Below are 12,759 nucleotides of genomic sequence, written 5' to 3' on the forward strand. Positions count from 1 at the left end.
GGATGGTGCATCATCATTTCGGCCACCCGCTGGGCCACGCTCACACTCTCGCAGTGTAAGCGCGCGGGGCAATCGCGCCGGTGTTGGGCGGTTCATGCTCAACCATGCTCGAGCCATTGGCGAGAGAGCGTTGCCGCGGAGGGAAAGGGGAGGGGGGATACGCCACGCTGGGGATTGGAACTTTACCCGGCTCGTCTTCAGCTCCATTTCCGTTTCGGTAGGAATTAATGCGTGGCCGCGAGGTCCGCGGGGCGGGCCAGTCGAGGCGGGCAGCCCGCAGAGGGCGCGCCTGGGGACGGCGGCGGGGGCGGCGGCTGCGAAGAAGGTACGGGCTCTCGAGCCAGGGGGTGCTCCGCTCCTTGGGGGCGGCACGCGGGGGCCGGCTGGGTACGCGGGGGCGGCGCGGGGGCGGCGGCGTCTTCGTCGGTGAGGCTGGCTGGCCCGGAGAGAGGAGCTGGGCCCGCCAGAATTACATTGCCAGGGTGGCCCCGGCCAGGGTCGCCCTCAAGAGATTTGGGTAAGTGCGACACGGGGCGGCGGGGGCGGCCCGAACGGGCGGACAGGCCGAGCTGGCCAAGCAAACCCAGCAGGCCGAGCGCTGTGTTGAACGGAAGTCGGTCGCTGGGCAGTTTGTGCACCAAGACGGCCGACGTCCCCGACGAGGTGCACAGACTTGCCACTCCCTGCGCACGAAGCACGCCGACCGTGCTACGGGTTTCTCTCGCCTGCTCTGGGAGAGGAGCTCGGGCTGGGCTTCGCGTGTGTCTTTGGTCGCCGATCCCGTGTGTCATGCCTTTCTCCGGCTGCGTATTCCTAGGAGGTTCCTTTCTGAATATGAACACAACTTTCCTCGGCCCCGGCCGATGTGCTGACGCGGACTGACGGGGCGCCGCCTTGTACAAGCCCTTTAGGGCCTAGTCTCGTTACTGGGCGCGGCGCGGCACGCCAGTTGGCAAGTTAGTTGTCAGGTAAGTTAGAAAGTGGCCCTCCCATCATCACCTGGAGCAGGCCGGAGCAGGCCCGACTAGGGCAGCCGAGTCTCAAAATCGCCTGCAAGGCTCGTCGAGACAATGAACCTTGCCCTGGGGCCTGGCCGCGCCGCCCTGGGCCCAGTAATGACAGCCCCGCCCCGCCCCGCCACTGTTTGAACAGCAGTGCGGGCCGGCCTGGCCCCGCCTGGCCCACCTGGCCCGGGCCGCTCGAACAACGCGCCGCCGATTACCGAAGCCCCACACGCGGCCTGCCGTGGGCACAAGCGGCACAAGCGGCACAAGCCGAGTTTGTCTGTCCGCGCTCCGCGCCGACGTCGCCATGGCCGTGCTCGGCGTGTTGCTGGTGTGTGCCCTGTCAGCACTGCTGTCCACCGCCCTCCCCACGGTGAGTGTCCGCCGCGCCGCTTTTTTGTCGTCCTTGTTGTTGTTTGCGCCGAGAGAAAGCCACCTCAGTGGGAGCAGGTCGAGGCCACGAGGCAGCTGCACGACGCCGCGGACTACGAGGACCCCCTGGCCAAGGCCGTGATGGAGTGCAGCGACATGGTGGCCCCCGTGATCGGCGAGCTCTCCTCCGAGCTGTACGTCGACCTGTCCCGGACGTGCTGCGAGGATGCGGCGCTGGCCGTGGTAGAGGGCCGCGCCCTGGCCAGTGCCGCCGCCGCCGCGGCGCGCTGCTTCTCCCGGACGCTGTACCCGCGCGCCGCCAAGCCCGCCGTCGCCAGGCTGGTGCGCTGCGTGCGGGACCTGCTCGTCGAGGAGTAGGCGGCCTCGGCCTCGGTGTCCGGGCCGAATCATTCATCCAGTGTGCTCGGAACAAATAAACGCGCGCGGCAGTAGTTTGAATGGAAACTGCGCCGCCCAGACCGCCAGGAACGCTGCGTCCCTTTTGTACTGCCTGCCTCCCTGCCTGCCTGGCTGCCTGGAGGCCTTGCTGCCGGTTCCCGCGCGGCCCAGCCCCGGCCCAGCCCCGGCCCAGCCCCGGCCCGCTCGCCGTGGCCAACTGCATTAACAATACATTACCCCTTTCAGAGCATTTTTTACGGCGCAGTAACTCGGGCCCGCCTTTCAGTCGCTCGGCCCTTCGCCTCGGCCCGGCACACCGGCCAGCCGGACGCCGTCTTTGCCAATACAGGTTCAAAATGTTTAATCGCTGGCCTTGTTGCTGTGTGCGAGCTAGTGCGCCCTCGCTGGGGCAATGCGATTCAATATGACCGGGTACGTGTACATGTGTGGCCATGTTAGTGTGTGCGTGTGTGTGTGTGTTTTCCGAACGTTTCGCTAAACTATTCTCCTCGCAGTCTGCTGCTGGAACGGAGCCAAACGACTGGAGGGTGGCGGCTGTGTATGTGCGACCTTGTATTAGTGCGCGGAACCGCATCCGTGTGTGTGTGGGGGGGGGCATGTGTTTGTGTGTGTGTGTGTGTGCGGGCGCGCGCGCGTACGTGTACGGGTGGGTGTATGTTTGGGCATTAGTGATAGTGAAGCTGTTGAGTGTTTTGTCCTTGGGCATCGTATATGTGTGAGCCAGAGTCGACACTGTGTGTGTGTGCATGCATGTGTGTGTGTGTGTGTGTGTGAATGTGTGTGTGTGTGTGCGTGTGTGCGTGTGTGCGTGTGTGTGCGTTTGGCGGCCGGGCGGAAAGCAGAGGACGCCGGAGGACGGGTGTGCTGACCGCACTACTGGCAACGCTGGCAACGCGTTCAGCTCGACTTTTAATTTCCGCCCGAGGCCTTCAGGGCCTTAAGGGAGAGGGCTGCGTGTGACAGTCCTGTGGGCCCAGGGCCCCGCCGGCCACCCACGCCTGCGGGGACGCCCACCCCACACACACACCAATACACACAGAAGCCCCCAAAGTCACGAACGAACACCTCCAGCTCTACGAGTAACGTCGCCTACACGCGAAATACAGAACTCCAAAACACTGAATAGGTTAGTGATACATTTTTAAAAACGCTCAAAAACAACCACAAAGAACCCCTTTTTCTAGCCGAAATTGCATGTTCCCCGGCGGGCGCTCTTGTCTTGGCGCAAGGTCCTGCCGGTGGGGGAGGGCGGCGCGCCGCGGCGTGCGGGCTGCATGTGTGCAGGGCGCCTCGCGCCGCCTCGCGCCGCCTCGCGCCGCCGAGTTGGCGGCACCCGAAGTTTTCTGCAGACGAGCGGCAGCATCATTGGAGCAGCAGCGGGAACGAAGTTTCGTTTGTCCGTCAACAGCCGCCAGCCAGGCCAGGCAGCCCAGCCAGCCGCCTTGAGGAGGAAGCAGCCCCCAAGTTTGGGGCGCGACGGTCTGCCCGCCGCCATGCAGGGCGCGCTGCAGGCAGGGCCCAGCGCGCCTGCACTCGTGTCGTCGTCCACCGCGACGGCCTCGGCCGCCTCCATCTGCACCGCGGCGACAGCGGCGCCCGGCCGCGCATTATGGCGATGCAGTTCCGGGGAGATAAAATTGCGGTATACTTTACGACACGTCTGCCAGCCCGGCTGGCTGGCTGGCTGCCTGCCTGCCTGCCTGCCTGCCTGGCTTCTCATCCGCCCAGACGCGCTGCCGCCGCCCCTTATTACCCTGCCGCCCCCCTCCCCCGACCGTCGTCCTGATCCTGGCCCCGTTTTAGCCCCAGACGACGATCCGGACCCGAACTAGTCACGTCTGCAGCGGCGTGGCCGAGGGCGTGGCGGCGTGGCCGGGCTAAGCGGGGGTGCAATGGGCCGCGCAGGGGGTGACGATGACGGCCCGCTCTGCTCAAACAGTGCCACCGGTCCCGAGTCCCCGAGCGCCTCGCCGCCGTGCTGGCCGTCTCGGTGCACACCGGCACGCCGGGCCGGGCCGGGCCGCGCTGACCCTGGCCACGTTTCCTCATTTCCGTCGCAGCAACTTCCTCCTGGCGAGAACAAACTACAAAATACAGTACTCGGAAAGTTAAGTGAATGTAGGTCGCCGGATTGGGGCAGCTAGCTCGCGAGGTGCGAAGAAGCTTGTGCGGGGCGGCGCGGGAACGCATTAGAGAGAGACGGCGATAGGGAGAGGGAGAGAAAGAGGGAAGCGGGGATATTAGAGAGGCAAAAACAATCTATTTTTGGGTGCGGTAATCAAACGGCCGGAATGAGGGGTATCGGAAAACGCTTGGAAGGCTTCGGCTGCTTCGGGTGCTTCGGCCTCGGCTTCGGCCGGCCGGACCGCGAGAGGCACGTAACTCGCAGCCGAGGCCCGCGCAGTTACGCGGGCTTAGCCGGGCCGGGCTTAGCGTGGCCGGGCAGGTGGGCACAGTGTAAAGCACGACGCAGAGAAGAAGAGCGAGGAGACGGGTCGTTATCATTTATTTTGTGTCCTTTTACCCTTTATTTACAGACGACAATCTCCTTATCCGGCCATCGCGGCCCAGCCCAGGCCCAGCCAGCACCGCCACTCTATTTTTATTTATCCTCGAAATAAAGAGCTAACAGGGCGAGACGCAGATCGCGTCGCGCGGTGCCGCGGTGCCGTGGGGGTGTTGAGTTACGGCCGTGTTTGACGACGAAATCAAATAAAAGGAAACGAACGTTTGGGACCGAATGGCGACGGCTGCGGGGAGCCCCAGAGCACCGCGTCCGTTCCAGCGCCAAACCACCAAAGCGCTTCCCGAAACGAAACGCACACTCTCAGCTGAGCCAACAAATTAACAGTGGCGACCCAAGCCAATTCCCGACAGGGGCCGAACTAAGTCTCATTCCTACTCACGATAGAGAGAGAGAGAGAGAGAGTCTTCTCAGTGTATTACCGGTTCTAAAGGCGGTGGCGTGCCGACGCATGTCGTTCCTCCGTCTCGCTCGCACGGCCACGGCCCCATGGCGTGGCGCTCGGCAGCGCCTCGCAGTGTAGCGAACGAGGTTTGACGACGCGCTTTGGCCTAGACCCGCCGCGCCCCGCCGCGCCCCGCCGCGCCCCGCCACGCCACCACCACCTCCAATACGGCTGGCTCCTCGCGCCACCCATTTATAGCGGATACAACAATGTCGTAACACGGACCATTATTTCTGCGAATAACGTTCACCCATAAAACAGTGAGGCGGGCGCCGATCGCTCAAGCGCCGCGGCGGGGCTTGCTGTGCACGCTCTGCTCCGCTTTTGAGGCGATACATTGTCGGAGCCAGACGTTTCGGCGAGGGTCAATGAGTTGCAGGCGCAGCTTGACTTCCGGAGAGGCAGCCTCGAAAAGGACCTACACTGCTGTGGAAAACCGGTTGAGTGTGAAACAGTCTCCGCGATTGTGAATAACAAAGCCTCTCTCTTCCGTTTCGAAGTGCCGGCGAACGCGGTGTGGGTTTCGGACGCAACGACACGCCACGGCCCCACCTCTCCCCGACACTGCCTTCCTGCTCCACCTCGAGGCAGACATGGTGGCTCATCTTGTTTGGTCTGCGGGCTGATTTGTCGTCTCGCGAACGCAATCAAAGCCCCGCAGGAGGAGGGACCCAAGGACGACGGCCGGGTACTGGATGAAGGGGCCGCGCGGCGCAGGGCCGGGGCGGTGCGGAGCGCCGAGACAGCCAGGGCGGCAGGGGCGGCCAAGGGCCTCTCCTCTCCAGAGTGATCCCTCGCGGGGTCTCGCCCTCGCCTCACCCGACATGAGAGTCCTCTGTCTCTGCAAAAGGACGTGGCGGCGGTATAGTCAGTCAAAGGGGTGCCTGCACTGCCTGGCGTAGTGCCTGGCGTGCCACCCAAGCCGGCGGACGGCGGAGACGCGCTGGAGGATGAGGACCAGGACGTCGCGAGGACCTGGCGAGGACGGCGAGGACGAGCCGAGAAGTGGAGAGAGGGAAGGGGCAGCCGTAATGCAAGAAAAGGCATCGAGCAGCTGTTTACATATTCAGGGCTTGAACCTGCAGCCGGCCGAGCCGGCCCCTACCTTCCCCTCGCACCGCCTCGCACTCAACGAGGTAATCGGGGAGCCCCACGCGTCCTGGGGCCCCCGGCAGCCCCCTGCAGCCCGGCAACAGGATACGTGTGCCCGCGTCTGTGCGTGCGTGCGTGCATGTGTGGGTGTGTGCGAGTTCCCGGAAGGAGCGGCAAAGAGAGGAAAGAGAGAGGGGAACGGGACGGCGATGCGAAGCAGGGCGAGGCGGGCAAGGGAAAGGTCCTGGGGCGCGGCCGCGCGGAGGGAAGGGTCTGGCCGCGGTACTTGGGCAGGGCGGGCATGTTGACGGTCCGGAACTGCACGGCCCTCACTGGCGCGGAGAATACCTTCCACTCCATCGTCTCGATGAGGACTACCGTCGCTACCGTCGGAAACGGCCAGAACGGCAGCGGGTGGACGGACAGGACGCGGACGGAGTAAAGAGGTTGAAGAGGGGACGGCGCGGGTAAATTTCGGAACGTTCCTGGAAAAGAAAGGACGGTGGTTTCCTCGGAGCAACGATCAAGTCGCGGGGCAGGACGACCTGGAAGGCTCCCGACGGCGTGGTGGCGGTCTCGGTGTCGCTTCGATCCATCAGCCCCGGGGCCCGGGCAGGCCAACCCGGCCGCGGGCTCGGCCGCCATCCCAGGCAAAGCGGCAAGCGGCGACCCCATCCCGCCTGTTACTCTGAACGCCTCGCGCGCTTGCCGCTAGCGCCCCGCAGTTAGCCCGGCCGTTGGCCGTTGGCCGTTCCGCGGCGAGGCGGGCTGCGACAGGGATGCCCACTTTCCTCCTAGTGATTCCCCAGCAAGGTTCCCCCCGGCCCGACCCGGCCGCCTGCACTTCGGCGCCGACGGACCACAGAGCGCCCGCGAGACGGCGGGTAGGCACGCCCGCGGCGCAGGGCTGCACGTCGCCGGCCTACCCTCTTCGCTCCAGGCGGACACCCTCGTCGTCGCCGTGCCCCGCACGGTGTTACGTAACGCGCAGAAACACGCGGGAAAGGGAAAAGTTGGCGCCCCGCAACCCATAAATTCTTAAACCGCGCGCGGAGTAACATAAAACCTGCGGGGAATGCGCCTGGGAGGGGGAAAAAAAGGCTTGCCGTGATGAGATATGGGGTGCGTAACAGATTGATCAAGGAAGCGAGGAGAAGGATGGATGATGTAGAGCCCGACAAGGTGGCTCCGTGCTCCGTGCTCGGCCAGCGCGGCGAAGGCGATCCCCCCGGGGACGCGCCCGGCTGCGCTGGCCGTGTAATCCGCCAGCAGAGTGTCTCATAAGAGGGATAACTCGGGGAGGTGATAAGGCGACACGACAGTGCCTTCTGGCGATTGATTTATCACCAGGCTTTCTAATAAGTGCCAGCGGGGTCGCGGCCCTGGACGCCCTCCGACGAGGAGTCTCGGGTTGCCGACGAAGACATCCAGGATGCGGACGAAGAGCTCCAGGATGCCGACGAGGAGTCTCAGGTTGCAGACGAAGACATCCAGGATGCCGACGAGGAGTCTCAGGATGCCGACGAAGGCTTTGTTATACCGAGCGCTATCTGCAGGCGGCCGAGACCATGAATAGGAATCGGCTGGAGTCTTTTTTTTTCACAGACAGGTTAACGCACGCAGCACGCGCGCAGTCCGAAGCCCTGTTTACGTCGCGCACACACGCACACGCTCACACACAGACACGCGCACATAGACACGCGCGGCAATAGAGGGCTGATCGATGTTGGCTGCCGTTCGGCGTTCGGCGCCGCGTACCAGTCTTCCCACTGGCGCACTGCTGCCGCGGGCCGCGCGGGGCGTGACCCTAAAACACGGACGTGCCGTGGCGTGACGAGCTGGTCCAGCGGCCATGCATACTAAGCGACAAGGGGCGGACAAAGGGCGCGTCGATAAACCTTCCCCGCGTTTCGTCCTTTTATTCGTTTTTTTTTAGTTTGATATCTTTTTTTTTGGTTTTGCGTTCTATAGAAGTGCTGGTGGTGGTGGTGCTGGTGGTGGCGCTGCTGCTCCGCTGGACAAAGGTTGCCGCCGTTTGCAGCAGCAACAGCGACGGCGGGGCCGGCGGGGCTCAGCTGCCGCGCCGCCGTCTAAACGCGCGCGATCGGGCCAGAAAATTAGCTATCGGATTGCACTACTTGAGTGAAATGGCGTGAGGGGACTGCCGTCGGGGACTGCAGGGCAGCGCGCACCCTGCAGGGCCTGCAGCCGCAACAACGGACCGGGCTCGGCTCGGCTCGGCTCGGCTCGGCTCGGCTCGGCTCGGCTCGGCTCGGCTCGGCTCGGCTCGGCTCCAGCGAGCGACTGCCTCGTTTATCGTTGAGTATACGGCCCCGTAAAGCCCACGCACAGACCGGGGCTGCACTGCAGACTGGTTCTGAACAGTGCTCCGGCGCTGTCTCTCTCGCACCCCTTCGGGACGCCCCGTGAGTGCGAGAGAGACGGAGACGGCGGCGGCGGCTCGGGTTCCCCGCCCGATTTTCGGCTGGGTCCCAAATCATCCGGCTTCCCATTACCGCGTCACTCAGGCATGGGGCGAAAAAAGAGGAGCCTTCCGGCAACAGGTCATGAGCCTCCTCAGCACGCCAGCCAGGCACAGCCAGGCAGCGTGGAGCCGGCCCTCTTGTTTGGCAGGCATTTTAAACACCGCGCCTCGGGGAGGCGAGGCCTCGGTGTTGGTGGAGGGGGGGGGGGGGGGGGGGCTTTGCTAGCGTCGGGCAGACACCTCGCCGACTGCAGCAGGCATGCATGGGCCTGCCTGGGCCTGCCTGGGTTCGGTGGCGTGTTTCGGATGAGGTCAGGGCGGTTTAAAGCCATTCCTCCGAGCTGCCGGCGCTGACGGGCTGCGGCCGCCGTCACGGCCGACGAGCGCCCCACCCCGCCCCACCCCGCCCCACCCCGCCCCACCCCGCCCCACCCCGCCCCACCCCGCCACCCGGGCCGCGTCCCGAACGGCGGAGCAGCGGAGCAGCGCCCAGCCGTCAAATTAGGCGGCCGCCCTTTGCACCTCGCGCACGGAGCTCTTTGACGTTCGGAAAAACAAACAACAACAACGAAACGCGAACACTGATTTATTTCGGCCGCGCTCGTGACGCCACCATCGCCTCGGCAGAAGAAGTGTTCCGGCGAAACAACAACAATAACAACAACGACCAACGACCGCGAACGCGGGCGGAGCGAACCTTCATCAAGCCGAAACATTCCACAGGTACACGCAGACGCCGCCGCCCGCTTCGAGTGCCGCGCCGTCCTCGCCCTCCTCGCCCTGCAGGCCGCCCTGGCCGCGAGAGTGCGCACTCGGCGCGCTCGCGCTCGTCGAGCACAAGTTTGCCCTGCCGCGCTGCCGCGCTCACCGCGCCGCTGTGGTTCGTTCGGCCGCCACGCCGATGCAGGGCGAGCAGGGCAAGCAGCACAAGCAGGCTGTCGGCGTCCTCTTTCGCGCAACTTGCGCCCCGGACTCCGGCAGCTCGGCAGTTCCGCGGGCAAGAAGGCACGGCACGCCGCGGCACCGCGCAGCACGCCCTTCTTGTGGGCTTTGAGAAATCACCCTGACGTGCGGGCCGCGCCGGGGGTGGCGAGGAGCGGCCCGAAAGGGGCCAGGGCATGTCGACGGGGGTATCACCTGCCAGCACCTGCACGCCGTGCACGCCTCACAGTGTGCCACACACACTCTCCCAGTTTACGTAATATGCAAAGCAATGCCCCGTAATTACGATATACACGAAAGACACGCGTGCGACGAGGCCGCCATGAGGCCGCCATGAGGCCGCCGACGACGCGGGGCCCGAAGACGTGCCAAGGGCTTTACGGCCGCGCCACACTCTAATTACAAAACGCACTTGTCTGGCGGGGAATGTATGACACCGCGGCGCACCGCGGTCCAATTAGTGGCCACAGCGGAAAACCATTTTTCATGACTGCCGCGAGCGAGCGCGATGTGGCCGATGTGGCATTGTCACGCGACGCGTTCCCTCCCAGCTTCCGGCTTCGGGGGGCCCGGGCCTGGGCGATTCGCCGCGCGTCCGACTGCAGAAGGAGCTGATCCCGAGTGGCCTTTAATCTTAAATCGATTACGCTCATTACAAAGTCTGTCTCCGCAACAAGGGAGGGGGTAAGTGTGCAATTAGCACGCGCAGCGCCCCGGCTCGGCTCTGCTCTGCTCGGCTCGGCACGGCTCGGCTCGGCTTGGCCCGGCTCGGTTCGGCCCGGCTCGGCTCGGCACCCGGGCGGCATAAAATTAGCAGCACTTGGTGATTTCTCGCCGCGCCCTCAGTCAAACTGGGCCTGGCCCGGCCTGGCCCGGCCTGGGTGCGGCAGAGCGGCGCCAAGTTGAGCAGTGCAGTTCGACGAGTAGGTGACAACTTGGGGGTCTTGGAGGGGAGGGGAGGCGGCCCGCTAAATATCGCTAATGCGTCTTGGCACGCCTCGGCACGCCGGTCCTGGCCACGCAGCGCACCGCGCAGCCGCCGAGGCCCGAACGGCGGCCTCATTAACTTTGCCGTTCATTTCCGCGGGCCGGGCGAAGCGCGAGGCGCGAGGCAGCCAAGCAGTGGAGCAGCGAAGCCCCGCGAGCGACGCGAAACAGAAGGCCCAAGGTCGCGATCCCGGCCGATGCCGCCACGCCGCGCCGCCGCGCCGCCGTGCCCACGCCCTGGCGGTACTAATTTCCTCTGCAGGGAAGGGAGAACGAAACGGAAAAAGAGGCGCCCTGCCCTGCCCCGCCCTGCCCACTGCCGGGCTGCCCCGCGTAACTCTGGGCCCAATTAAGCGACAATTAGACTTGAGCCCCCCAGAGGGAGAGAGAGGGATGGACATCAAGGCGTTTGATTGGCTGGCCGGCCGGCGCGGCTGACGCGTTTCGAGTTCGGAAAACGCGTAGGGTATAAGACGACGGGCAGGAGCGGCAAGGCGGGCCTGGTGGACGGCGTCACTGCATTTTCCCGGCAGCTGGCATTTTGAAGGCGGCGTGGCGCGGCACGGCGTGGCGTGGCGTGGCGTGGCGTGGCATGGCGTGCCGCGCCGCGTCTAATCCAGCAAGTAGGCCAACCGGGCCGCCAACCGGCCGGGACAAATGAGGGGCTTAACAGACTCGCACGCTTGGCTGGAGGGGATTCCCTTTTCCATCGTTTTAATGCCAGCCCTCCGCGCGGGCGGCAGCGGCGGCAGCGGCGGCAGTACTCTATGGCGGCGGCACAAGCAGGCACAAGCCACCCCCGTCCCGTCGTCCCGTCGAGGGCCCCGTCGAGGACCCCGTCGAGGGCCCGGCCCACCGCGGACGTTTCTCGGCTGTCGCATCGCTCTCTCTCTCTCTCTCCCTCTCTCGCGGTCCTACGAACAAGCCCATGAGTGCGAGAGGGACGGCGCGACGGAAGCGCTGTTCGAAAGCGGGCAGCAGCGGCGGCGACGAATGAAAACGATTACCGCGCGTTCAGAGGAAAAAGGCGAGACCGGGTTCAACTACCAGTCGGGGCGACGCGGCGCGCTTTTTGCTTTTCCGACCCCGACTTGCTTCTGTGTCCATTCAATTTGTTTCCCTCCATGCTGCCTGCCGCCCTGGGTGCTCCACGCTGCCCCAGGCCCCACATGTCGCGCCGCCACCTGCGTCTCAGCAGGCTCATTCGGAAGCGATTCGGAACAGCCTTCGCCGTTCCCTCCCTCCCACGCACGGCCGCTTCCCAAGGGGTGCGAGAGAGACAGAGCGACGAGTCGGTCCTCCGAGTCGCTTGCCTCGAGACCGGGGACTGTCGGCCGCTTTGCCGATCCGCACCAGGCGACACGCACCAAACCATTTTTCAGCATAGGAAAAAGCCTTCCTCGCGAAGCGAATAATTTTTTTTAAGTTTTCCCCAAGAGTTTGTCGGCCTGCCGTTCTGCATGACTGCTAGTGGGTCAGCAGTGTCGCGTCCCCGAAGTGCCACGGACAGCTGACAAAACCAAACTGTCTCACTCCCCACACCCTGGCCGGGGGCTCGCGAGCGGAGGGAGGCGAGGGCCTCCTCCTCGGCCTCGGCCACCAAGCAGCGCGGCAGCGCGCAGCCCCTCCCCTCCTCTCCAACTTTCCATGCTGCCAGTGTTTTCATCCGACAGTGAATATAAATCTCCAACTTCATTTTGAAATCGGCGCGAGCCTTCAGCCAGGCAGCCAGCCCGGCGCTCCTCCAAGGCGCTGTGCAACTCGCCGGGACGTCCCCTCCCCCTCCCCTCCCCGCCCCGTCGCCTTGTGCCAGGTGAGACAGAAACATCGCGCTGAATTCGGCGGGTATTAAACCCGCCCGCCGAGCCTCGCCCTCGCCCGCGCCCTCGCCGCCTGGCCGAACTGCAGGCGGATTCCGGGCAGCGCTTTCTGTCCTTGTCCCACTCGCGGGGCGTTCCGTCGGGGTGCGAGAGAGCGACGAAAGCACTGCAATTGAATCAAAATCGCAAACGGTGTGCTGCTTGACGGTGGAGGGAGGGGTGCATACCGAAGGGGAAGTCCTGATAGTCCTCAATCGGGAGACTGACAGCGACCAAGATAGGGCCGCCACGCCACGCCACGCTACGCCTCCGTATCGCCGACGTCGCCACCGGCGTATCAGCGACGACCCTCGATCAATGGGCGTTTAGCGCCGTCGTCGCCGTCCTCGCCGTCAAGGAGGCCGTATCGAAGTTACGAGAGCGGGGCCGCCAGGCAGCCAGGGCGGCGCAGGGCGGGCGGAAGGGTCAAGTGCTGTTCATGCGCGGAGTCCTGGGGCGGCTGCTGGCGCTGCTGGCGGGCCCCAAGGAGGTCCCGAAGGAGAGGTCCCGCAGTGGGGACCGAGCGGACCACAAAGAAGGCCCTCAGGGACGGGGGACGCCACTCGAGCCGCCCCGACGATACAATCTCGTGATCAACACAATGAGGGGACGACGAGGACGCCGTCAAC

General features: G+C 64.9%; 1 protein-coding gene across 2 annotated transcripts; it reads left to right on the forward strand.

Annotated features, from left to right (window-relative positions):
* The first annotated feature begins 1,226 nt into the window (after nucleotides 1-1,226).
* Nucleotides 1,227-1,865, forward strand: LOC117646094. Of its 2 annotated transcripts, none has more exons than XM_034386788.1 (2): nucleotides 1,227-1,377; nucleotides 1,446-1,865. In XM_034386788.1, exons 1-2 carry the CDS (start codon nucleotides 1,312-1,314, stop codon nucleotides 1,752-1,754), a joined length of 375 nt encoding a protein of 124 aa, XP_034242679.1. In that variant the 5' UTR covers nucleotides 1,227-1,311; the 3' UTR covers nucleotides 1,755-1,865. The 2 variants fall into 2 exon arrangements, with proteins under 2 accessions (XP_034242679.1, XP_034242680.1); XM_034386789.1 differs by having other exon boundaries at nucleotides 1,455-1,865.
* The last annotated feature ends 10,894 nt before the right edge of the window (nucleotides 1,866-12,759 follow it).

Source organism: Thrips palmi, unplaced genomic scaffold (assembly GCF_012932325.1).
Source record: "Thrips palmi isolate BJ-2018 unplaced genomic scaffold, TpBJ-2018v1 HiC_scaffold_19, whole genome shotgun sequence".
In the NCBI taxonomy this organism is placed as follows: domain Eukaryota; kingdom Metazoa; phylum Arthropoda; class Insecta; order Thysanoptera; family Thripidae; genus Thrips; species Thrips palmi.

Bases quoted from the DNA above. Each gene is read 5' to 3' on its own strand.
- LOC117646094 (XM_034386788.1), top strand. From the start codon at position 1,312: ATGGCCGTGCTCGGCGTGTTGCTGGTGTGTGCCCTGTCAGCACTGCTG. The intron at 1,378-1,445 runs GTGAGTGTCCGC...AAGCCACCTCAG, and splicing joins TGTCCACCGCCCTCCCCACG to TGGGAGCAGGTCGAGGCCAC.